The sequence below is a fragment of the Seriola aureovittata genome, chromosome 23 (assembly GCF_021018895.1).
Source record: "Seriola aureovittata isolate HTS-2021-v1 ecotype China chromosome 23, ASM2101889v1, whole genome shotgun sequence".
NCBI lineage: Eukaryota > Metazoa > Chordata > Actinopteri > Carangiformes > Carangidae > Seriola > Seriola aureovittata.
In genome coordinates, this window is record NC_079386.1 from 7,358,074 (window position 1) to 7,383,247 (window position 25,174).

At 38.7% G+C, this 25,174-nt stretch overlaps 2 protein-coding genes across 17 annotated transcripts in view; both read right to left on the minus strand.

The window, feature by feature from the left end:
* Positions 1 to 1,715: 1,715 nt before the first annotated feature.
* LOC130164614 (general transcriptional corepressor trfA-like) lies at positions 1,716 to 16,338 on the minus strand. Of its 13 annotated transcripts, XM_056369444.1 has the most exons (19): positions 16,074 to 16,333; positions 14,838 to 14,894; positions 14,168 to 14,233; positions 13,430 to 13,495; positions 11,859 to 11,924; positions 11,234 to 11,299; positions 10,496 to 10,561; positions 10,080 to 10,145; positions 8,437 to 8,511; positions 6,283 to 6,357; positions 5,653 to 5,733; positions 5,457 to 5,492; positions 5,288 to 5,308; positions 4,814 to 4,858; positions 4,632 to 4,676; positions 4,202 to 4,303; positions 3,983 to 4,007; positions 3,810 to 3,892; positions 1,716 to 2,712 (listed from the first exon to the last, which is right to left on the minus strand). In XM_056369444.1, the coding sequence occupies exons 1-19, from the start codon at positions 16,132 to 16,134 to the stop codon at positions 2,699 to 2,701; spliced, it is 1,116 nt and encodes a 371-aa protein (XP_056225419.1). In that variant the 5' UTR covers positions 16,135 to 16,333; the 3' UTR covers positions 1,716 to 2,698. The 13 variants fall into 13 exon arrangements, with proteins under 13 accessions (XP_056225419.1, XP_056225421.1, XP_056225422.1 ...); XM_056369446.1 differs by lacking the exon at positions 10,496 to 10,561 and having other exon boundaries at positions 16,074 to 16,336; XM_056369447.1 differs by lacking the exon at positions 6,283 to 6,357 and having other exon boundaries at positions 16,074 to 16,336.
* Positions 16,339 to 18,335: 1,997 nt separating this feature from the next.
* Positions 18,336 to 25,174, minus strand: part of LOC130164170 (protein phosphatase 3 catalytic subunit alpha) — a 62,737-nt gene continuing 55,898 nt past the window's right edge. For 2 of the 4 annotated variants that reach the window (XM_056368699.1, XM_056368700.1), the window contains 2 exons: positions 23,727 to 23,756; positions 18,336 to 20,114 (listed from right to left, as the gene is read on the minus strand). In XM_056368699.1, coding sequence (XP_056224674.1) covers positions 19,912 to 20,114; positions 23,727 to 23,756 — 233 coding nt within the window. In that variant the 3' untranslated portion in view covers positions 18,336 to 19,911. The remainder of the gene's footprint in view (positions 20,115 to 23,726; positions 23,757 to 25,174) is intronic. The other 2 variants (XM_056368701.1, XM_056368702.1) reach the window with 1 other exon arrangement.

Here is a 25,174-nt window from a genome sequence, read left to right on the forward strand (position 1 = left end):
ATCGCAGTTCAGATGAACCTTCTGTTATCCCCTGTCAGCACGCCTGGTATGCCAGGCTGGTGTCGTTCTCTGATCAGTGAAACATGCTGCGTGTTGCACTCAGTGCCCTTCCCCATGAAATTTAACAACAGGAGCTTTTTTGCTGAGTTGCATTTCTCGCAGAAGATAGCTGGGTGCACGTGGAGGAGTATTCTTGCTAGTCTTGCACACAGCTGACATGTCTCAAGTAAAGAAATATGGTCCCTCGAGTAAAAAAAAACTCCTCTCTGTTTCCTACACTCTCCGGATGAGGTCCCCACAGACATCAGATGTGATCCATTGACCTTTTTTTGGAAGGACTCCATAAATGTTTTTGCAACCATACAAAAAAAAAAACAGTTAACACCTGCTTTAATGCATATGTGTATATGTAGTTCGAATAATTTGACTGTAACATTATGTCACTGCTGTGAAATGAGCAGCATGAAACAACAGATTAGATGAAAGACCACCTCAAACCAATGGACTCTGTTAAACACACGAGCTCAGTTGAGAGACAATTTCAATGCATTGATACCACAAATCAACATTTTGTCTAATTTAGGACATTAAAAATAAATTAATACAGGGAATGCACAGTATTTATACCAAAATATAAATCCTTATATTTTAGTTAGTCCTAATATTGTGTCATTTATGAATTCAAAACAATATAAAGATCCATAATCTGATGGAAATTTTAATTAAGTCAAGTTTTTCCTGCATTGCAGTTTTCTTCCCTTATAAGTGAACAATTTCTGCTGTGTTGTATTGCACATTTTCATTGCTGCAAACTTTACAGATTTAGAGATTTTATTTGTGGAATTACCTCCATCAGTTTTCTGGAGCACACTGTAATTTTCAGTCAGTGAGATTGCTGCCTTACAAAGGCAATGTCAGGTTCCACGTTGTAACAGAAAAAGGCACCTGAATGAAAAGAAGGGTAGAATTTATATTGAATTGTCACTGTCAGACTCAGAGTCACATTGATATTGGAGGTGAAAAGACCTTACAAAATGAAGACACGTAGATGTTTGTCCTAAACAGGGAGACCTGACATTGTAAGTGAAGCTGAAGGACAGAGAATTGCATGCCATCCTGAATGTAACTCAGTCGATGCCACAGCTGGTACGCCATTATAGTTTTGTGTGATGGGCCCTCTGCCAATCTGCTCACTGTCTCTGCAATGGACGTGTGCCCACAGTCAAAGCTGTTACCCGGTGTCAGCTTACAAAGGCCACAGATAGAGCCAGTGCTAATAACACTGTGAGTGAATCGATTCAAGATGGAGGCAGTGCATACAAAATGGCAAAAGTCAATCGAATGTTTGATATGAAGTAAGATTCATTCCATAAAAAACAAGGTTTTATTCACATTGGTTATGAACTTATCCTTCCTGCACTGAACACTGTGTTATGAAGAACAAGCAGTTACAGAGTGAGATTTTTACACTGGTTGCCTACATCTCACTCCTCCAGTAACAACCTCATGAAACTTCTCTGCAATAAACACTAGCTTACCAACTGAGAGCAAAACTGTGGGCACCTCTTCCTCTTGTGTTGACTGTCTGCTCCCTCTAGTGGTGAATCACTAAGCTGACACTGTTGGTGGTGACCTGTTATATACACTATAACATGGAAGGTTTTTTTTTCAGTTAAATTACTACATTCAAGAAGAACCAAAGCTGCACAACAAAGCAATTTTCAGTGATTTATTGAGGAAATTGACATTGAACAACAAATAATTCCAGCCATAAAACAGTCCCCCTGTCTTTGAATACAAACACCTCCGTCTGCTTTATCTACTTATTGTGCTAAAATGTTATACTTATTGAAATACTTAAAAACACTTCTTACTGTACTTACTCTTACTTTGAGTTTAGCTACATGTACACACAAAATTGCTGGTGAATGAACAGTATTGCTGTGGAAGGCAAACGTGTTGCCTTAAAAAATGTTTCCAGTGGAGAAGCCTATTGGAATATAAAAAAAAATACTTTACTGAGTTACACAAAAAGTAAAAATGGAGTACATCCCAAAAGAGCCTGTTCTTATACCATCTTTTGGTGACACTGAATGACACACACACACACACATACACACACACACACACACACACACACACACACACACACACACACACACACACACACACACACACAGAGTCAAAAACAAAACAAAAACAAAAACATCATAATCTACAAAATAGTTTAAGGCAAAAACATGATAGGTAAGAGCAACACTGAAGGATAATTATAAAGTAACTATCAAATGAACAGTGATTTATTACATCCAATATGTGATGGATCTGAGATCAGTGCATTGTACGGAAAAGGTGTTTCATAGACACTAATGAGTCATGTAGCTGTATTTAGGTCTGTGTCAACAGTATACTGAAAAGTTTGAATATACTAGCATTTCAAAGAGGTTTGCAGTTTGAAATCCTTACTGGTTAAGAATAAGTTGACTTACTCTGAGGTTTATGATCACAGTCATAAAACTACTTTCAGCATACAGAATCATACATGAACGCCACTCTCCAATACTTTTCTGCTTCACAAATGTTTCACAAAATTCGCAAAAAAAATTAAACATCTAACCACTTCCTCCAGAAGACCAGTATGTGGGTGACAGTTGTGACTCATCCACTGGCTGATCTCGATGTTACTGCCCTTCTGTTTTTATCTCGCTGCAGCTGAAACACACAAAACAACAGAGGCAACTGATGAATCCACACTAGGATAAAACAACATCTGTGTGATCAGAAATTAGAAATGTATCCAACCTGAAAAGTGATCACAACTATTTTCTGAACTGTAAAGGAAACAATGTTTTTCAGGCTCTGTTAGGCAGAGGAGCACTAGACAGTAGCACTGCATTGGCCCCTTACAGCACAGCACAGGACAGGATGTCAGCAGTACCAGAAATCCAGAAATCCAGAAATGTAATCAAAACAAGATTCCTGACACCCGAAGACATATAATCAACCATTACTTTACAATAAAGTTAGGACAGATAGGATTTTTAAGGTGGCACTTGCTTCATCCAACAAGTTCATTAAGTCAGTAAAGTGCATTTTTTGCTAGTGAGGTTTAAGTCCATGAGTGTGGGATTGTTTTATCTGCGTAGAATGTATTTCTGACATTTGGGTAGCAAGTTTTGCAGTCCCATACGAATTCATAAAGCTACAATCCAAAGAAATCCAGAAGTCTGTGACAACATAAACACTTTCTTCCTTAGCAAAATTCCTACAGCATGACTCCATTTCCCTGTGAAGCTCTCCGCCAAGTCATCTAGGCCTGATTGTATTAGGGAAGGAAAGTAGAACATTTAGTGCCCTTTTTTATTTATTTATTTTTTTTAATGGGTGGGGTGAAGGGGCACAGAGTCTGTGTACAAACCCCCTATGACATGAGCACCTGTAGATGTGCACATGCCTTCACCCCACCAACAAACATGCACACGCCTTTAGCGTCTGGCCCACACTGACATTTACTGGCCAGACAATAGCTCCTGTCCAAAATAATCCATGTTTATGTTAGGAAGTCACTATCTTTCAAGCCCTGCTGCTTGTTTGAGGGCGGGGGTGCAAAATCACAGGAAACACATTCTGTTGCCCACCAAAAGCCTCCAAAGCCCATACAGTACAATGTGATATTAAAAGCCTGTAACTTCCCTGGAATCATTGCAAATCTGTGTCTGGAGAAACAGCTTTACCAAGTGCTGCAAGAATGCACAAACAGAAGGAAGCTGGAAGGAACTCTTGCAGGAAATAGACGGAAGGCAGCTCACCATTCTCTTCTCCGCCTGATGACTTCACTCCGAGGAGCATGACACCATCTTTGGTGCTTTCGGGTCTGCTCTGGAAAGACGCGCTGTGGAGAGTCAGAGAGACATTGGGACGAATGCTTTGCTTGTTCACACTCCTTTTAAATACAGTCTGTAACGACAAAGTTCAAACTTACTTCTCAGTTCCATTATCAATGGTTTCTGTAGAGTTTAAGACAAGAAGAAGCATTAACAAACAAACTATATTTCACCATTCTCACCTAGTAGCTGAAATATTTATATTTTCATTGAAATGATTACCAGTGCCAGCAACAACATTAAGTCACTTAAAGTGTGACAGTAAATAGATGCACTCTGTGATATTAGTACATTGTACATTCTACTTTTACATGTACCTGTGCATTCGTTGACCCTCTTGTGTTTGAATTTGAGGAAGGTGGCAACAGCAGCACCAGTAATCAAAGTGACAGGCAGCAGAATCCACCACAGCTTGTTGTCTGAGGGTAACGCAGAAGGAGACTGTCATCAACATCAATCCAGTTTGACTTTGTCTAACTAGTGAAAGACCAGAGATGTAGCAGTTGCAATATCTAACACAATTTACTTGATGTTCAGAGCAAATTAGCAAATTCTGGCATGCTTACATGCTAAACTAGCATGGTGGACATGTTGATAGCATACTAAAGTTAGCATTTAACTCAAAGCTCCCATGCACAGAGCTGCTAGCTTGGTTATAGACTCCTTAACCTTGCATCTGTGGCATCACTGGTGAGTGTTTGTGGGGTGTGAGCAACAAGTCCAGCAGAATGCTGTTCAGCACATTACCTGATTTGGTGGGTGGTACTTTCTCATCACTCCCAGTGTGAGAACCTTTGAAAGCAATGTGTTTTTGATTAGTTTCCTGTCCATTACCACCCAACAATATGAAAAACTGATTTATGATTCTTCAATCATGGATTTATCTGCAGAATAAACATAATCAGGTATGGTAGCACAGTATAACTCACCAGCACCATTCTCTTTAGGATTTTCTTTTTCAGGTTGAGGATTCTCTGGAAGTGGAATGGTGTGATGTGTGATCATGATCATTGAAATAAATGAATCAATTAATGCCATTTAAAAAGACTCACAATAAGCCAAATATTTCCACACTTGCAACGTACAGCTATCCATGCAAATAGATGTATCACAGATTTAGTAATTAGAAATGTACTATGGATACCAGCTTTTAGTTATGATGTACTTCAAAATGTACATTGTCATGGACATGTGAAGCAACTTGAGTAAAAGTATCCACCTCACAGTGTAGAGGACAACTGCATGTTTGTTTGTAATCATAGAACATATGTTGGAATTTTTTATTTTTCATCTATGAATGTTAATATACATTAATATAGTGAGTAAAAGAATAACAAATGGAAAGGTTTCTATAAAAGACAAAACATGAACAAACTTAACGTATAAAAGATGGTATACTGTACCTGTGACAGAAGTAACTTTGCCTGCAGACAATGAGGACCAGTATAATTTAATGAAATTTGAATAAAACATAAAATACTGATGATATCTGCACCTTTCTAAAATGAACTTCTCATAGTTTTGAGACAGTCATGAAAACAAGAAGTGATCTTATTTTCATTTGACAAGTACCTTTGTTTATTTTTGATTCTTCAGTGTCATCAGGTCCTAACAAAATATAAACAGGTATCTTTTAAAAAAAAGAAATAACATCCTGCATCACCACACCATGCTCTCATGCCAGTGAAACTGATAACTTATTCAGTTTTACAAACTGCAATCATCTCTCTGAATTAAAAAAAGCCTACTATTACTCATGGTGTACTACCTGGACTAGAAGAAGTATCATTGTGGTTGCTTTGGTTTGGAAGGTGAGAAGATCTTGGTTGCAGAGGTTGATTTTGCATAGCTAACAGACAAAAGAAAAGAGATATAACAAATCTCCATCAGATCTTTGTTACTTTTTGTAATTTTGGCTAATACTTCCTGCTCTTAGTTTGCCACATTTATTATTACTTATTCATTTTATTATTCTGTTGCACTAAGAAACAGGAACTAAGGTATAATTCTTAAGTAATCATGATGGACTCAATGGTGCAACTAACCACATTTGACACATTTGACACACTTTAATCTGCCATCACCACACTAACTTTGCAAAGGCACAAATAGAGTCTAACTTATATTATATTTTAACATATTTTGTCACATTCTTTTAGCCTGTAGATGAATTGGGCTTCAGAGTGGACGGTACTGGAGGTTCAATTTTTTCTACAAATAAAAAGTGAAAATTAAAGAGTTTGATACGTTCAGCCAAGCCAAGCCATGCAAGTTGTTACCCCCTGTTCCCAGTCTTTGTGCTAAGTTAAGCTTAGCTAACAGGTTGATCTCATCTGACTCTCAGAAAGCAAAAAGCCATGTTTCCCAAAATGTCAAACTATTACTTTCATAGACGTACTTGTGGAGTTATTTGGTTGTGATGCCCCTTGGTCTTTGGTTTTGTCGTCTGTGTCATCTGATCTAGCTGGGGAATCTATAAACAGAAACACAATTATGAACTCACAGACATGTCACTCCGTAGTCACGGAGCTGGTAACCACTTACATTATGTACACTGTCTGAAGCTGAAAAGAGATTTTAAAATGTTTGTTTTTTTGTTTCTCTTTGTGTCGTTGTGGACCAATTTCAGTCACATGTAAGCAGCACTGAAGCTAGTGTCCAGTTTTGTGCTCAGTCACTGTGTACTGCGACCTCTAAATCATCCCTCTGGCTTTTATGCTCTACATTCTCACTGTCTGAGGACAGAGGGGAATATCTAAAACTGATGTGTTATCTAGGAATTCAAAATGCTTCCATCATAAAAACACCAGTGTCAGTTTGTCTGTGTAAAACATTTCCTCTGACGGATTCTCTATTTTTTTTCTCTACTTGTATGTTTGCATCACTTTGTGTTTGGCAAAACTTTAAAGGCCAGTGTCTGAGACAAAGGCGTGCCCTTACTCCAAGTGTCAGACTGGGGATGAGAAGTCAAGATAGTTGTGGAGGTGGAGGAGTGTTGAGGTGGATATCCTCTGCTCGAAACACTGCAACAGTGTGAAGCTGCATCCTGTCCCAGACATACTATTGTTATCCCCTGACCTGTGCAGCCAAGCTTCCTGTCTTCACTGTTGTCAGCTGTGATCCCATTCAACATATTTCACACCAGAGCAGTCACTGAAGGGCTGAAGTGTACGTTTTAGTTTGGACCACATGCAGCTCTGTCTGGCTTCATGCTCCTCATCAGGAAAAAAAAAAACAGCTCTTTATTTTGCCTGAGCTGTTTTTAAATTTTTAATGGAGGTCCAAGTCAAGTGTCAAGTATTTAGGGGAAGTCTCAGGTCTCATGACCTTTGAGTCATTTGACAAAAGCATAAGTCAGATATTTCAGAACAACTCACATGTGAAATCTTGAGTGCTTTATATCATCTGAAACAAGTCCAAGCCTGGACTCGTGTATTTCTGAGCAAATCTCAATTCTTTAAAGTTATTTGAGACCAGTCCAAGGTAAGTCCCAAGTCCTTTACATCATTCAAAATGAGTCCAAGTCAGGTTTCAAATATTTCATAAAAAGCACCAAGTTAGGCCTTAAGTCCTATAATTAGTTTGAGACAATTTTACTTCAAGCAAATTCTTATTATTTTGGAGTAAGTCACATGTCAAGTCTGACTTGAGTCAAGTCTGAATTAAGTTTTGAAGCATATTTCAAGTCAGGCCTCAAGTATTTTGGATCAGGTGTCAAGTCTCAAGACCTTTAAGTCATTAGAGACAAGTGCAAGTTTAGTATTTTGGTTTAAGTGTTAATTAAAATTTCAAGTCCTTTGAGTAAGGCTTCAAGTCATGTCTATTGTCCTTTGGGGCAAGTCGTAGTCAAGCAAGAACTATCAGAGCGGTATTCATTTTCTCATCTTACTCTGTCATAAAGTATGGAGTCATATGAGTGCCATAAAAAAGAATTAATCTATCAAAGAGTAAGAAAATAAATATGGAAATATAAAGAAGAATAAATAAAAGAATGAATAAGTAAATAAAAAAATATGGGAATATAATGACAAATACCCAAATATATAACAATAATTATAAACATGTTCATTTTTTTTTTACATTTATCTGTTCATTTATTTCTGTATATATTCATTTACATATTTCTGAGGAAAATCTATTTATTTTTTGCATATAAATTACTCTATTTTTTTTTGTAGATTCCATTTTTTTATTTGATTGTTTTCATATAGTGTCATTTATTCACTTTTATCCTTTTATTTTTCTTTATTTCCCCAGTTTTGTGCAGGATTTGACTACTCAGCCTGGGCAGGAAGGCTCACCCAAAGCCAGTCAATGGAGAGCTTGACCCTCTACAGGAATAGCAAAAGCAAATTATTCTTTGTTAATTTCTCTTTATATATCCACATTCTTTTATTTACTTATTTATTCTTTTGTTTATTCCTCTTTGCATTTCCACATTTGTTTTATTATTCTTTTGCAGATTTATTCTTTATTATGGCACTCCTATGACTCCATAGACCTAAAAAGCCATGTTTCCCAAAATGTCAAACTATTACTTTCATAGACGTACTTGTGGAGTTATTTGGTTGTGATGCCCCTTGGTCTTTGGTTTTGTCGTCTGTGTCATCTGATCTAGCTGGGGAATCTATAAACAGAAACACAATTATGAACTCACAGACATGTCACTCCGTAGTCACGGAGCTGGTAACCACTTACATTATGTACACTGTCTGAAGCTGAAAAGAGATTTTAAAATGTTTGTTTTTTTGTTTCTCTTTGTGTCGTTGTGGACCAATTTCAGTCACATGTAAGCAGCACTGAAGCTAGTGTCCAGTTTTGTGCTCAGTCACTGTGTACTGCGACCTCTAAATCATCCCTCTGGCTTTTATGCTCTACATCCTCACTGTCTGAGGACAGAGGGGAATATCTAAAACTGATGTGTTATCTAGGAATTCAAAATGCTTCCATCATAAAATCACCAGTGTCAGTTTGTCTGTGTAAAACATTTCCTCTGACGGATTCTCTATTTTTTTTCTCTACTTGTATGTTTGCATCACTTTGTGTTTGGCAAAACTTTAAAGGCCAGTGTCTGAGACAAAGGCGTGCCCTTACTCCAAGTGTCAGACTGGGGATGAGAAGTCAAGATAGTTGTGGAGGTGGAGGAGTGTTGAGGTGGATATCCTCTGCTCGAAACACTGCAACAGTGTGAAGCTGCATCCTGTCCCAGACATACTATTGTTATCCCCTGACCTGTGCAGCCAAGCTTCCTGTCTTCACTGTTGTCAGCTGTGATCCCATTCAACATATTTCACACCAGAGCAGTCACTGAAGGGCTGAAGTGTACGTTTTAGTTTGGACCACATGCAGCTCTGTCTGGCTTCATGCTCCTCATCAGGAAAAAAAAAAACAGCTCTTTATTTTGCCTGAGCTGTTTTTAAATTTTTAATGGAGGTCCAAGTCAAGTGTCAAGTATTTAGGGGAAGTCTCAGGTCTCATGACCTTTGAGTCATTTGACAAAAGCATAAGTCAGATATTTCAGAACAACTCACATGTGAAATCTTGAGTGCTTTATATCATCTGAAACAAGTCCAAGCCTGGACTCGTGTATTCCTTTTTAAGTATATTTTTTTGGGCTTTTGTGCCTTTATTGGACAGGATAGTAGAGAGAGACAGGAAAAGGGGAGGCAGAGAGAGGGGGAATGAGATGCAGCAAAGGCTGTCTGATGTGGGACTCGAACTGGGGCCAACTGCAGCGAGGACTGTAGCCTCTACACACGGGGCGCCTGCTTAGACCACTACGCCACACGACACCCTGACTTGTGTATTTCTGAGCAAATCTCAAGTCATTAAAGTTATTAGAGACCAGTCCAAGGCAAATCCCAAGTCCTTTACATCATTCAAAATGAGTCCAAGTCAGGTTTTCAAATATTTCAGAACAAGCACCAAGTTAAGCCTTAATTCTTATTATTTTGGAGTAAGTCACATGTCAAGTCTCACTTGAGTCAAGTCTGAATGAAGTCTTGAAGCAAATTTCAAGTCAGGCCTTAAGTATTTTGGATCAGGTGTCAAGTCTCAATACCTTTGAGTGAAGCTTCACGTAATGTCTGTAGTCCTCTGGGTCAAATCTTAGTCAGGTTGTGTGCCATGTCTCCATGTCAGAAATCAAATAAGCATGTTTCCTGAAATGTTGAAATATTTCTTTAATAGACATACCTGTTGGCTTTGTTGTCTGTGTTATCTCTTGGCCCTGCTTTTTGTCACCTGTTTCAGCTGATGGAACTATGAACACAAACACAACTGTGAGCTCACAGACATGTCACTAAAATGACTTGTTTGTATTTTCCTGTTTGTTAAAATGAACACTTATTGTTGCATCTCTTGTGCTATTGGACAAAATGATCTGCATGTTGTCTCTTGTTGTCCCTGGTTGAAGTGTTAATTGAAATCTCACGTCCTTTGAGTAAAGCTTCAAGTAATGTCTGTAGTCCTCTGGGCCCAGTCTTAGTCAGGTTGTGTGTTTTTATAAGCAAGAAATATCAGAGAGGAAATGATCTTCTCATGTGACTCTATGTCAGAAATCAAATAAGCATGTTTCCTGAAATGTTGAAATATTTCTTTAATAGACATACCTGTTGGCTTTGTTGTCTGTGTTATCTCTTGGCCCTGCTTTTTGTCACCTGTTTCAGCTGATGGAACTATGAACACAAACGCAATTATGAACTCACAGAGATGTCACTCCATAGTCATGGAGCAGGTAACCACTTACATTATGCACACTGTCTGAAGCTAAAAAGAGATTTCAAATATCAGCTCTTGCCAGAGTTGTTCTAAAACCTTTGAGGGAGGTCCAAGTCAAATGTCAAGTATTTTAGGGGAAGTCTCAGGTCTCATGTCCTTCAAGTCATTTGACAAAAGCATAAGTCAGGTATTTCAGAACAAGCCACAAGTGAAGATTGGAGTCTGATGCCTTTTGAAACAAGTCCAAACCTGGACTCGTGTATTTCAGTGTAAATCTCAAGTCATTAAAGTTATTTGAGACAAGTCCAAGGCAAGTCCCAAGTCCTTTAAGTCATTCAAAAAGAGTCAGGTTTCAACTGTTTCAGAACAAGCACCAAGTTAAGTCTTAATTCATATAATTACTTTAAGACAAGTCTCAAGTGTTTTGTTGAGTGTTAATTGAAATCTCACGTCCTTTTGAGTAAAGCTTCAAGTAATGTCTGTAGTCCTCTGGGCACAGTCCTAGTCAGGTTGTGTGTTTTTATAAGCAAGAAATATCAGAGAGGAATTGATCTTCTCATGTGACTCTATGTCAGAAATCAAATAAGCATGTTTCCTGAAATGTTGAAATATTTCTTTAATAGACATACCTGTTGGCTTTGTTGTCTGTGTTGTCTCTTGTTCCTTCTTTTTGTCACCTGTTTCAGCTGATGGAACTGTGAACACAAACACAACTGTGAGCTCACAGACATGTCACTAAAATGACTTGTTTGTATTTTCCTGTTTGTTAAAATGAGCACTTATTGTTGCATCTCTTGTGCTATTGGACAAAATGATCTGCATATATTGCCTATTCTCAACTAAAAATGTTGAAGAATACTGTTGTGTGGTCTATTCTGACATGGCTGCTCCGCTTGGGGACAGTTACAATAACTTGTTGCAACCATCCCCATCCTATGAGTCATGATAGAACATCATGTGCTAGATGTTGAATGTGTCTTGTGTCTTCCTGCTGGTGGGAGGGTGTAACTGAGCATATGCAGTATAGGTGTCATCACTCTAACATGGTTCTGATTGGAGGAATAAGACTTGTTGCAGCCGTCCCTTGTTGCAACCGTCCCCAATCTCCCCTCTTTTGGTTCATGTGTCAAGTCTAGTCTCAAGTGTTTAAAGCAAGAAATATCAGAGAGGAATTGATCTTCTCATGTGACTCTATGTCAGAAATCAAATAAGCATGTTTCCTGAAATGTTGAAATATTTCTTTAATAGACATACCTGTTGGCTTTGTTGTCTGTGTTATCTCTTGGCCCTGCTTTTTGTCACCTGTTTCAGCTGATGGAACTATGAATACAAACGCAATTATGAACTCACAGAGATGTCACTCCTTAGTCATGGAGCAGGTAACCACTTACATTATGTACACTGTCTGAAGCTGAAAAGAGATTTTAAAATATCATGTTTGTTGTGAAAGGTTAAATCAGCAACCATATTCATTCAAAGAGTGGTCTTTAATATTTGTATGAGCCCTTTTCATGAATATTTATTCATATTATTTATTCATCACTGAAGAGTTAGCTTGTTGTTGTGGTATAATTTCAGTCACTGTGTGAGCAGTAGTCAGGGGGAGGGTGTTTCCTCCAGATGTTTATGGCTAAACACTGGAAGTAGATTTGTTGCCAGTTGGGACGTCTCAGTCTCAGGACAATGCTCTGCTGTCACAAGTCAATTCTCATTCAAATCAAGTCTGAATGAAGTTTTGAGGCAAATTTCAAGTCAGGCCACAAGGAGGGGAGACAAGGACGGTTGCAACATTTTTTGCATTTCTCTCTGTTACTTAGAGACTATCTGGACCAACCAAACTATTATATATTAAACTTACACCAGTCTGCTTATTACCCATACCATTTAAAGATGATTACATTTGACATATTATTCACAATATTTATTTGAATGGAAGAATTCAGAAGTTGCAGCTGACCCCATCCCTGGGGACAGTTGCAACTTCAGTCAGGGAAGGTTGCAACATGATAAAAATACATAGAATTTCACTAATTAACTTTTGCTTTTTGTCTCAATGAGCTTAGCATCCTGAAAATATGCACTGATTCAAAATTATATTATGTATTATTTATTTATACAATAATACTATAATATTATGTATTTATTTATTTAATACTATTTATCAAAATACTGTGATTGAGTTTTGTTTTGCATAGAACATAGGCCTACCTTGAGTAAAAATAGGAAAAATGTATCTATTTTATTTCTTATGATAGATAGAACAGGAAAATATACTATAAGACTATGAGAAACTAATGAAATAATTCCTAAAATGACTTGTTTGTATTTTCCTGTTTGCTAAAATGAGCACTTATTGTTGCATCTCTTGTGCTATTGGACAAAATGATCTGCATATATTGCCTATTCTCAACTAAAAATGTTGAAGAATACTGTTGTGTGGTCTATTCTGACATGGCTGCTCCGCTTGGGGACAGTTACAATAACTTGTTGCAACCATCCCCATCCTATGAGTCATGATAGAACATCATGTGCTAGATGTTGAATGTGTCTTGTGTCTTCCTGCTGGTGGGAGGGTGTAACTGAGCATGTGCAGTATAGGTGTCATCACCCTAACATGGTTCTGATTGGAGGAATAAGACTTGTTGCAGCCGTCCCTTGTTGCAACCGTCCCCAATCTCCCCTCTTTTGGTTCATGTGTCAAGTCTAGTCTCAAGTGTTTAAAGCAAGAAATATCAGAGAGGAATTGATCTTCTCACGTGACTCTATGTCAGAAATCAAATAAGCATGTTTCCTGAAATGTTGAAATATTTCTTTAATAGACATACCTGTTGGCTTTGTTGTCTGTGTTATCTCTTGGCCCTGCTTTTTGTCACCTGTTTCAGCTGATGGAACTATGAACACAAACGCAATTATGAACTCACAGAGATGTCACTCCATAGTCATGGAGCAGGTAACCACTTACATTATGCACACTGTCTGAAGCTAAAAAGAGATTTCAAATATCAGCTCTTGCCAGAGTTGTTCTAAAACCTTTGAGGGAGGTCCAAGTCAAATGTCAAGTATTTTAGGGGAAGTCTCAGGTCTCATGTCCTTCAAGTCATTTGACAAAAGCATAAGTCAGGTATTTCAGAACAAGCCACAAGTGAAGATTGGAGTCTGATGCCTTTTGAAACAAGTCCAAACCTGGACTCGTGTATTTCAGTGTAAATCTCAAGTCATTAAAGTTATTTGAGACAAGTCCAAGGCAAGTCCCAAGTCCTTTAAGTCATTCAAAAAGAGTCAGGTTTCAACTGTTTCAGAACAAGCACCAAGTTAAGTCTTAATTCATATAATTACTTTAAGACAAGTCTCAAGTGTTTTGTTGAGTGTTAATTGAAATCTCACGTCCTTTTGAGTAAAGCTTCAAGTAATGTCTGTAGTCCTCTGGGCACAGTCCTAGTCAGGTTGTGTGTTTTTATAAGCAAGAAATATCAGAGAGGAATTGATCTTCTCATGTGACTCTATGTCAGAAATCAAATAAGCATGTTTCCTGAAATGTTGAAATATTTCTTTAATAGACATACCTGTTGGCTTTGTTGTCTGTGTTGTCTCTTGTTCCTTCTTTTTGTCACCTGTTTCAGCTGATGGAACTGTGAACACAAACACAACTGTGAGCTCACAGACATGTCACTAAAATGACTTGTTTGTATTTTCCTGTTTGTTAAAATGAACACTTATTGTTGCATCTCTTGTGCTATTGGACAAAATGATCTGCATATATTGCCTATTCTCAACTAAAAATGTTGAAGAATACTGTTGTGTGGTCTATTCTGACATGGCTGCTCCGCTTGGGGACAGTTACAATAACTTGTTGCAACCATCCCCATCCTATGAGTCATGATAGAACATCATGTGCTAGATGTTGAATGTGTCTTGTGTCTTCCTGCTGGTGGGAGGGTGTAACTGAGCATGTGCAGTATAGGTGTCATCACTCTAACATGGTTCTGATTGGAGGAATAAGACTTGTTGCAGCCGTCCCTTGTTGTCCCTGGTTGAAGTGTTAATTGAAATCTCACGTCCTTTGAGTAAAGCTTCAAGTAATGTCTGTAGTCCTCTGGGCCCAGTCTTAGTCAGGTTGTGTGTTTTTATAAGCAAGAAATATCAGAGAGGAATTGATCTTCTCATGTGACTCTATGTCAGAAATCAAATAAGCATGTTTCCTGAAATGTTGAAATATTTCTTTAATAGACATACCTGTTGGCTTTGTTGTCCGTGTTGTCTCTTGGCCCTGCTTTGTGTCATCTGTTTCATCTGATGAAACCATGAACACAAACACAACTGTGAGCTCACAGACATGTCACTCCATAGTCATGGAGCAGGTAACCACTTACATTATGTACACTCTCTGAAGCTAAAAAGAGATTTTAAAATATCATGTTTGTTGTGAAAGGTTAAATCAGCAACCATATTCATTCACAGAGTGGTCTTTAATATTTGTATGAGCCCTTTTCATGAATATTTATTCATCACTGAAGAGTTAGCTTGTTGTTGTGGAATAATTTCAGTCACTGTGTGAGCAGTAGTCAGGGTGAGGGTGTTTCCTCCAGATGTTTATGGCTAAACACTGGAAGTAGATTTGTTGCCAGTTGGGACGTCTCAGTCTCAGGACAATGCTCTGTTGTCTCTGTGAGAGAGGGGGCAATTTGGTTCCCACTGGCTAACCCTATCTGCTGTTAGATCACCTATCTGTCCAGTGCAGAACCGTTAAAAGTTCTTTTGGTTCTGCATACGAAAAACAAACAAATCAAGTGCCACCCTCTTTTTCCGTTTCTTTAACCAAGAGAGCCTCATTTGTCACTTCGGTGATTTTTCATTCCTGAGGTTGAGATTTGTGCTTTATATCTCTTGTTCGTAATAAAAAAAACTCTTCCTTGACTTTGACCAAACTTGGCCAAACAATAAATCACTTGCAATCTTTTTTGTAACTTAGTACAACAAAAGAGGAGGACAATTGATGGCATGAACAAACAAAGCTTATCTCAGCCTGGATAAAGGGAAACACGCTCTGCGAGTGGATGTCTCTGAGGTAATGTTCAAAGTGTGAGTGTCTTTTGAACAACACTGTGATCTTTATCTTTACACATACCAAAACAAAACTAAATTACATGAGAAAAAAACATGAATAACAATTACTGTTGCGCAGCACAAAAAAGAGATATTTTTACTTCCTCATGACAATGGTGAACGTGACAGAAAACACTATTTGTGGAAATGTTTTAAAATATTAGATTCAGTTTTTTTTAATGCAGCAGTGAAGGAGGTCATTAAAAAAACAACAACAAAAAAACATCATTGTACTGATGACGCACAGAAACAAGGCTGAAAAAAACCAATCTCAGTTAAGTTGGGTGAAGACCTCTGAGGGCCTTCAGCTCTGTGAAATCTAACAGCGTGTATTCCAGCAAAAAGCAGTTTGAATGGTCCACCTACCTGTCCTGAAGGCTGGGATCGATGCCAGCAGGAGGAGGACAAGAACCCTGGTCGACTTCATGGTGATTCTGCGGCTGTGAACCTTTCTGACTTCACCCTCAGACTCTTACTGCGTGGCGAATGGAAAAGGTGTCCCAACTCGGTCCACTGCTGATGCTTATTTTGGCACTTCCTTTAGATAAAGAAGGGGAGGAAATACACTGGCTTCCCTCCCTGACGTAAAGTAGGTGGCTATGGAGACCAGCACAAGGCAGCCATGGGTAGAAACCTAAGTCCATTTCATAGTAATTGCAGTTTTGAATAATGTGTTCTAATGCATTGTCCACTCCCATCACTTATTTTTTCCTGCTCTGAAACCACTTGACCAGTTGGGAGGAGACTGGAACTTACTGGAAAAACAAATTTCATTTATGATCACTCAGATAAAGGATGTCAACCAGGAGGAGTATATTGTAATTAGATAAGAAAACAAACAAAATGTAACGTGATAAAGTTTGTGACAGGAAAGTGACAGTAGCACTGACTCAGAAGCCTCAAAAACAGGAACCACTTGCACCACACACACACATACACACTGTCACACATTTCAGATTCCTACTGTCACATGCATCCATCACCAAAACAAAAAAACACACAAAAATCAAATACAATCACAAAATGGCAGTTTGTTGTGTTAAATAATGATTGGAACAGATGAGAAAGAGCCAAATCTTGACACCCCAGGGAGCTACTCAAATACCAGCCATGACGTTTCACTATTCTTCATTGTTTATGGAACAGTTCCTCCAGAGAGCACGGAGATGACCTTAGACGGATCAAACTACAGACTGTTGAAGCTACTTACTGTGAGGCTCAATCTTATTTCCACTTGTGAGTCAAGTGGATAGTCTTACTCTTGTTTTTCAAGTCAAACATGTTATTTCAGAAGTTTAAGTGGCTGAGGATGTTCTATGACGTACCGTAGATAGTGAACATTGGCTGTTCTTTACTGGCCTCACTTCATTATTTTCTCTGACATTGAACTCACTTTGCCTTCATATTATCCCACAAAACCTAGCTCCTGTTTTTTGCTGGTCCCAAATAGAAAAAAAAAGGAAAAAGAAAACAGGATGTCAGAGTTTACTTCCTTTCATTTTAACATTGTTTTTGATCTCACTTGAAGAGACCAAAGAAGGACACATCAGAAAACAGGGACAATAAAATGTAGGCTGCTTTAAAGTTACTTTATGTTAGAATATTTAATTTATTTGGACAACTACTTTGGAGAGAAGAAGTAGGTTGGATTATGAGAAACATCTATTTCTTAAAAAAGAAACACTTAAGTGTTAATAGGTAACATATGATAACCTTCTTATCACTTTCTGATAGCTAGAGTTTTATTTTTAACACGTGTTTTTGGAAATTGGAGGTTTAATTTGACAAACTATGAAATTTTAGTTCAAATGCACATTTTGTCTTTGTGGAAAGAGGAAGCCTGTAGATCTCTAATGTGTGCAGGTAAACTTGAGCAATCTTGGCTTTGTCCTCCAAGTCTAATCAAAGTAGTCACGAAGGTTGATGAAGAGGAAACACCTTTGTTGTGAAACTGCCAAGAAGCAATTTCCCATCTCTATACTGAGCAGTCAACACCAAGTCACACAGTCATACATGCCATGCCATGTCATACAATTGAGTGGAGCAATGCAATGATTATTTTCCAGACACCGAACTCATGTCAGTGTAAAGATGCTTATGGAATGATATAGAAGAGAGTTAAGACAGGATGTGTGGTGTTGAAAAGCCTTGACAAAACTCTCCCATCTATTTTTCCAGGCATCTCTTCCCCTCTTGAACTCTGAGGTGTGAATGACATATTGTGACTCCATTGTCTCTATTCTTAGTGTCTTTTTGTTTCCTTGCAGGTATGAATTATGGGTAACGGTTTCCTGCAATCTTGTTGAAAAACACGGACCATCACATAGCTTGCAGAAAATGCCCAAAAGATTGTGTGTGGTATGTACATGGTTGAATATTCACTGGCAGAGCACTGCAGGACAGCCTGAGTCTCACTCTCTCTCTCTCTCACACTCACACTCACACACACACGCACGCACGCACGCACGCACGCACGCACGCACGCACGCACGCACGCACGCACGCACACACACACACACACACACACACACACACACACACACACACACACACACACACACACACACACACACACACACACACACACACACACACACACACACACACGAGAAACAGATTCATTTCAAGTTGAAATTCATGCACATTTTTATTGAACAGTTATATAAAATACTTTTCATAGTTGCAAGTGCATGCCTCATCTGCCAACAGTTTTGAAGTTAAATTACAAAAGCAAGGCTTCATGTCGTGTAGTGAATTACTTGGGCACTTAAGCAGTTCTTAAAAAAGATCGAAGTATTTTTTGTTTCATCTTAAAGTATTGAGCAGTATCAAACCTGTAACTGATATACAAAGCAGAGTTCCAAATAATAATAGTAATCATAATCAAATTACACTTTCTGTGGCACATTTACAAAACAGAACAAAACCGATTTACCTGTTATATGACACAAACAGCTAATCATGCATTTTTGAGTTCCACATGTAACCACACACCTCACAAGAATTGTCAAACATGCTTAATTGGACTGTGTGCACTTACAAGCGCAGGTTAAAAATATGATTTCTCATCCATCTTAGATAATTAAATGCTTCAATTACAAAAAGAAGTTGAAGGCATAGAGCATCATGGTGTTAATTGAAAGTATGCAGGTATACGTTTCCAGTATATGTTCACTAAAGCGCAATATATTTCAAAACAGGCCTCCACAGCCAAGGTATTCAGATTTTCTAGTTCCTTTGTTTGATTTTTATAAAACATGCATAGGCAGACACTTTAAGTTTATTATATTCTTTTTTCTTTTTTTTTTTTTACACAATATAGGTTCTCTAATTTTACTTTGTTCGCAATACTTAAAAAGAGAAAAATTAACACTCAGTTCCAGCAAGCCACAATAAATCTGCCCCCCTTCCAAAAGAGACAAAAAATAAACATATTTGCAAATGATAGATAGGTAAATGTAAATTCCAGTTATGAAACTCAAGAAAATAGGTATTCATTACCGAGTTATTTAGCCATTATACAGAAAAATCAGGTCAAAGCACACACCAAAAGAACCTGAGGTAAGCATAATATGTACAAAACCATAAAACGTTCCATTATTTGGCATTTCGACAACATTGCAACATTCTTTTTAAGACTGCCTAATTAATTTCAGAGCTATTTTATAAGAGTAGCAAAAAAAAGTTATCAATAAATAGTCCTTATTTAGTTTGTACACCCTTATATGTTAAAAACATTATCTCATGTTCTGTCCTTTTTAGTGCTGTATTTTTGTAAACGTACAATAGTTAGTAAGAAGTTAGACGACTTTCCATTTTGGTGTAAATGAGCAAGGGTCTTTCAAGAAAAAAAAAGAAAATAAATCACCTTTAGGATCTATCTATCCCTCTCTTTCTCTTTCTCTCCGACATACTGTGGTGTGGTGTAGCATCAAGCACAATAAAGGCCTGACTGCTCAGAAATGTGAACCGGCAATAACTTAGCAGATTTGACTATGAACTAATATTTTGAAGGCATATCCAAAGACTAGCAAGTGAGATGTCCCCCCAGTGTGAGCCATAGATGCCTCCCACCCTCCACACTCCAACACTCCCCCCTCCTTTCCACTCCTTCACCCTTTGCCCCTTTTCTGCGGTGGCGGGCCGAGATGAGGCAGGGGGCGGGGCAGCCCCGTCGGCCAAGGTGGCGCCTGCTGCTGCTGCTTCACTGGATGTTGCTGCCGCTGCTGGTGCTTCCCTTGGCGTCTGTGCCGTTGGTCTCCGAGGACAGGGCCTTGTTGAGGGAGTTGAGGCTGGCGTCGGAGGGCAAGGCGTCTCGCCGTGGCGGCATCCTCTCGTTGATGCGGTCCAGACCCTTTGCCTCCTCGAAGCTAGTGATCTTGTGCTGGGGTGAGAAGCCCTTGATGGCTGTTGAGATGCAAGAAAAAGGGGAAAAGAGGGAGAAATCAGGAGTGATTTTAGGAGGGAGGGATCAGACGATTAAAAGAATGGAGTCACACTTGCTCACATTCACCCACACGTCACCAGATTATCTTTGGTTTGATCTCAGTTCATGGAATTGTAACAAAAACTTGCTTTACTTAGAAAATGACAACATAGAGACTGCACCTGAGGAGCCGTTGGCTAATTCAACTGCAAGTCATCCATGAAAAATGAGTAATTGAAGGGCCTGATGTTGTGCATGATGCTGATCCCTAGAGACCTTGATTTACATGACTAGTTTGACACTTTGGGAGTAACACTCATTTCCTTTCTTGTATAGAGTTAGATGAGAATATCAATTCCTCTCTCCGCTCAGTGTTGTTCAATACAAGGCTACAGTTAGCAGGCTTTTTAGCTTAGCATAGCATAAATACTGGAAAGAGGAGCAAACAGCTAGTCTGGATATGTCTGAAGGTTTACAAAATCTGCCAACATCTTTGAACTTGTTTGTTTAATCTGTAGAAAAAACAATGTGTAAAAACTACAATGTGGTTTTATGTGGATTTAAAGGTCCCATATTGTATGAAGTGAGATTTCCATGTTTTTTTTATTATTAAGCAGGTCTGGGTTCTACATTAATACTGTTAAACTATCAACGTACTCAGTGCATGAACAAATTCACACAGCCTGAGCCGACAGAACTTCCGTAACTTTGTGATGTCACAACAAAGCAGTCACCGTTCTCAGCCACGCCCAAACCCCCGCCCACCTGGACCCACCATCTAGCCTTGCAAGATTTGGTTCCTCTGGGACGGGTGTTTACCTGAAATCTGCTATATTTCTATTCAATCACTCAGAAAACAGTTAGCAAATCAGAGAAGAGACTCAGAACCTCTCTTCTGATTTGCTCACCGACCTGTTGTTGCTAGAGCTCCAAAGAGAAGCCTGAGAAAGGAGATGTAAAACTACATCGAGGAGGTTTTTTAACACTTAAAACAACAAATATATCTTCTCACGGATCAACACTTCAAATAAAACGCTGCAAGTGTAAAATATGGGAGCTTTAAATGGCAAATTTGTTGGCAGGGCACAGTAACAAGCCTTTTTACTATCTGGTGGATGTTCACTAAGCAGCTGCTGACTGTGGCAGTACATATGTGAGAGTTGTATCGATCTTTTCCTCTAACTGGTTACAAGGAAGTGAGTGAGCGCATTTTCCAAAATGTCAAACTATTCCTTCAACTGGACATAAAAGCTGCATGTATGATGTGACATGAACCTGCTGTTTTCATAAGGCTGAACCTTCAGCTGTCGATGTAATTGTTTCAATGTGTTATGTTTTTAATCAACAGCACCATATATTGTACAACATATTTACATATTAAACATGTTGAGTGTTTAGTGGTTTAACAACAGATGAACAATCAATATAAAGGATGTAACTCATTTTTATGAAATGACAACACATTAACATATTTATTGGAGTTTCAAAATAACGTGACTTGACAGACAAAAGGATTAAGTAATCCTTCTAGATCTATAAAGGGCACTCCTGGCATCAGGGTCAACAGGTTTTCACTGTGCCATCAATCCGGCTGTAATCTCTATGTGTGAAAAGACATCAGCAATGCAGGACCATCTAATGGCCATCTTGTACCGTTACTTTGTAAGTCTTAAACATTGTATGCACTCTAGGGCTGATGTTAAAGAACATCTTGACTCAGGCACATCCCAGAACACCTGAGGACCCCAAACATCCACATCACCCCATCACGTCACAGCTTAAAACGACAAAAGGGAAGAAGGAGAATGATCAAAGAGACAAAAAAGAACAAGGGAAGAAAAAAAAAAGAAAAAAGAGGGGAGCCCACTAAGACATTCACTTCCACAAAATAGAACCACGTTGAGACTGAGCTCACGTACAAAGACACTACAAAGGTACTTGGGGTGCTAACGACTTGTTTAGTCTGCTTGGAGCATGCAGCAATTAAGGGTTCACTGGAGGGTTATGAGGGGTGGAGGTCACAATATGATTTAGACTGGAATTAAATAAAAATAGGACCAAATTACACTGAAGTGAACAGTGGAATTAGAAGAAAAACAGTGACTGATGCATCAAAATACCACTGAAATTAATAAAATCAGGCTGATTTGCTTTAATAGCATCTCGTTTGTCGACTCAAGCCTGTTTTATTCAATTCAATGGGGTACTTTTCGTATTTTAAGTATAGAATCATTCTAATATTCAGCTTGATCGAGTTTCATTTCAGCCAATTTTTAACTAGAAAAAGTTAAGTTACTTCCACCTTTCATAAAGGCTGGGGATCTTGATGGTAATAAAAACTATGATTGGAAAGAGGATGACCCTTTACTAGAATGGGGTAGGGGGCATAATTTTAGGGGACAAATTGAGGAGCGTGGAGAGGGGCATGATGGGTAGCGTAGTTGTGTTGCTGCATAGCACAGGTCAGACACAGGTTATTAGCAGCTCACAGGAAAGAACACGACACAGCAGGGCCACAGAGGATCCACATGGAGAGAGAAGCAGAGAAGTGTCTCGACACTACAATGGACTGTCCTCTATGGGGCTAAAGAGGAAGTACTAGACAATTTTAATGTAAATAGCAGCTAGCAAACTACTATTTAGCTCGCAGTTGAGGTTGTTCTTGCGCCAACGGCGGTGTAAATAAAAATGATTTTAGAATCCAATTTGGATTTCAAAGCCTCCCGTGGAGCGTTTGTCTCTACCAATTCAGATCCAACTCTAAGCAAAACTATATACTTATTACATTCAGAGAACTGCAACAACAATGCACAACTGCTTCAGTTGTTTCAAAGGGGAAATACCATTATAAGCTTTCATTGCAAGAGTTCAGTGTATTGTGTGAGGGTAGAGCAGGGGGTACACTATCTTGGAAAGTAGATTAACCACAGTAAAATTATGATGTTGAGTGATTTAAGTGCAATACTTGTTTGATTAAGGGACTCCCTTCCTCTGGCAAACTTCACACAGCTTTAGATAAGAGAGCAAGTGTAAGCTAACCCTCAATTCAATACTGTTTTTGTGACCTTACTAACATATTCCTGATGAATCTACAGATTATGAGTGTGAATGTGCATTTCTATCCTGATGCATAAACTGATGCATAATCAGAAATATTTAACAGTAATATTTAAACCTCTAAAATGAAAAGGAGGGCAGAACTCAACTGGCATTACAGCATATTGTCTATACTAGTAAAAGTGTAGGTGCACAATGTTTCTAAGAAATGCAATAAATACATTCTTGAGAGATAGTATTTTGTGTTAGCAAAGAAAAACACAGTGTAGCGTTTGCTTTGCACTCACACAAAATCACAGTACGCTCTCTGTGATTATGAAGTCTGTGCTATGAAATCCATTCCCCTTTAAAACATGTGTGACCACAGGATTTCCTAATTACTTACTTCTTTTTCTCTGTTAATACTATGCCACATTTTGTTAGCCCAAACACCCAACACACTCTATTCAAGCACCAGCGAGATGGATGAAAACCCAGCGGATCCCCCTGTCTATTGCCATGAAAAGCAACAGAAGAGGGCAGCCAGACCCATTTACCTTCGTCAGCCTCAATAGCTTCAATAGTAGCTGAAGAGAAGAAGAGGGGGGTTGCAAAACGAATGAGAGAAGTGAGCAGAGGAGTTCATTTTGTCCCAGGAACAAGTCAATGAGCAGCAAAGACAGCCAATGCCGACAACAAAGGTTAATGTCATCTCCACATTTTATGACAAAGGACACATGGATGTTAGCAAAGAGGGGAAAAGGAGGAAGAGGAGGAGAGGGATGAGCCTTAGCTTTTTGATGAGTTCCAGATCTGTAAAGGGAAGGTGACACATGTTTGTGGCAGCGAATGACCTCATGGGGAGGATTGCATCTTTGAGGTATTTTGAGGTCTGACAAGTTCTGACAAATGACTCGATGTAGTGACAGAAAAAATGAATACTGCAGGGACGAACACTGAGAGCAAACACAACATGATAAAGCTGGAAATATATTCGTTTTTTACTGATATGAGCATACATGGAGTTTGATATAGGACAAATGGAAAACAGGGATAAGGTCTAAGTGAACGTGTGATTGTCGGTTTTATGGCTGTGGCTTAATTATTTATTGAAGCACCGCAGACATACAAAGCAGTGTTATTGTGTTGTGTGCAGCATGAAGCAGCATCTGGAACTACAAGATTAGCATCTTTTGATATGAAATATCAAAAGTGCCAGCTTTTTTTGTGAAGTGTGAGGGGGAGGAAAAATTTGGTATTTTAACCACTTACCAATTTCTTACAGTCATCCTTGAGATAATAAATTAACATACAGTAAAACTGTATAAAATGAGAAGGTGACAGCAAAGTAACGGCTATACAACACTGAAGACTACGAAACAGCGCCATGAGGATGAGAAAAAGTTACAAAAAAAGTCACGAGGGCAACACACAAACTTTAAACAGAATGGTTGATGGAGTCAACATTACGGTAGAAGCACACTGGCGTCTACCTAAAGGAGGGGAGCAATGTGATTCTACCAATGTTGCAACAGGAATCTCTGAACATCACTCTGCCTCCACTGGGGTTCTCTTTATGTCAGCTGCTTCCAAATGGCTTAAAAACAAGTACTCCTCACCGCCCATATCCATATATGTTAAATCTTAGGACTGCTACGGTCATGCAGGTCATTAGCAGACACACGAATCTAGAGGTGCCGGTGTGTAAAGTGGTTCCAACCCTCTTGAGGAACTACTCAAGAGGCTCCTTTTCTACACTGTCTACTACTCATTTTCACTGGATATTTTAGTGTTCAGAGCTTTAGCTTGTTTCATTATTATTTAACACCCCCTGGATGTAAAAAAAAGAAAGAAAGAAAGAAAGGAAAACTGAGACACGCAGAACTGCCACATTTGACCAGATGTTATTACGTTCTGATATGTTAACTTCTCCCTCCACAGGAGGTCACAAATCAGACAGTCCCAGTTCAGAATTTGTGCCACATGTACAAATGACAAAAACAAG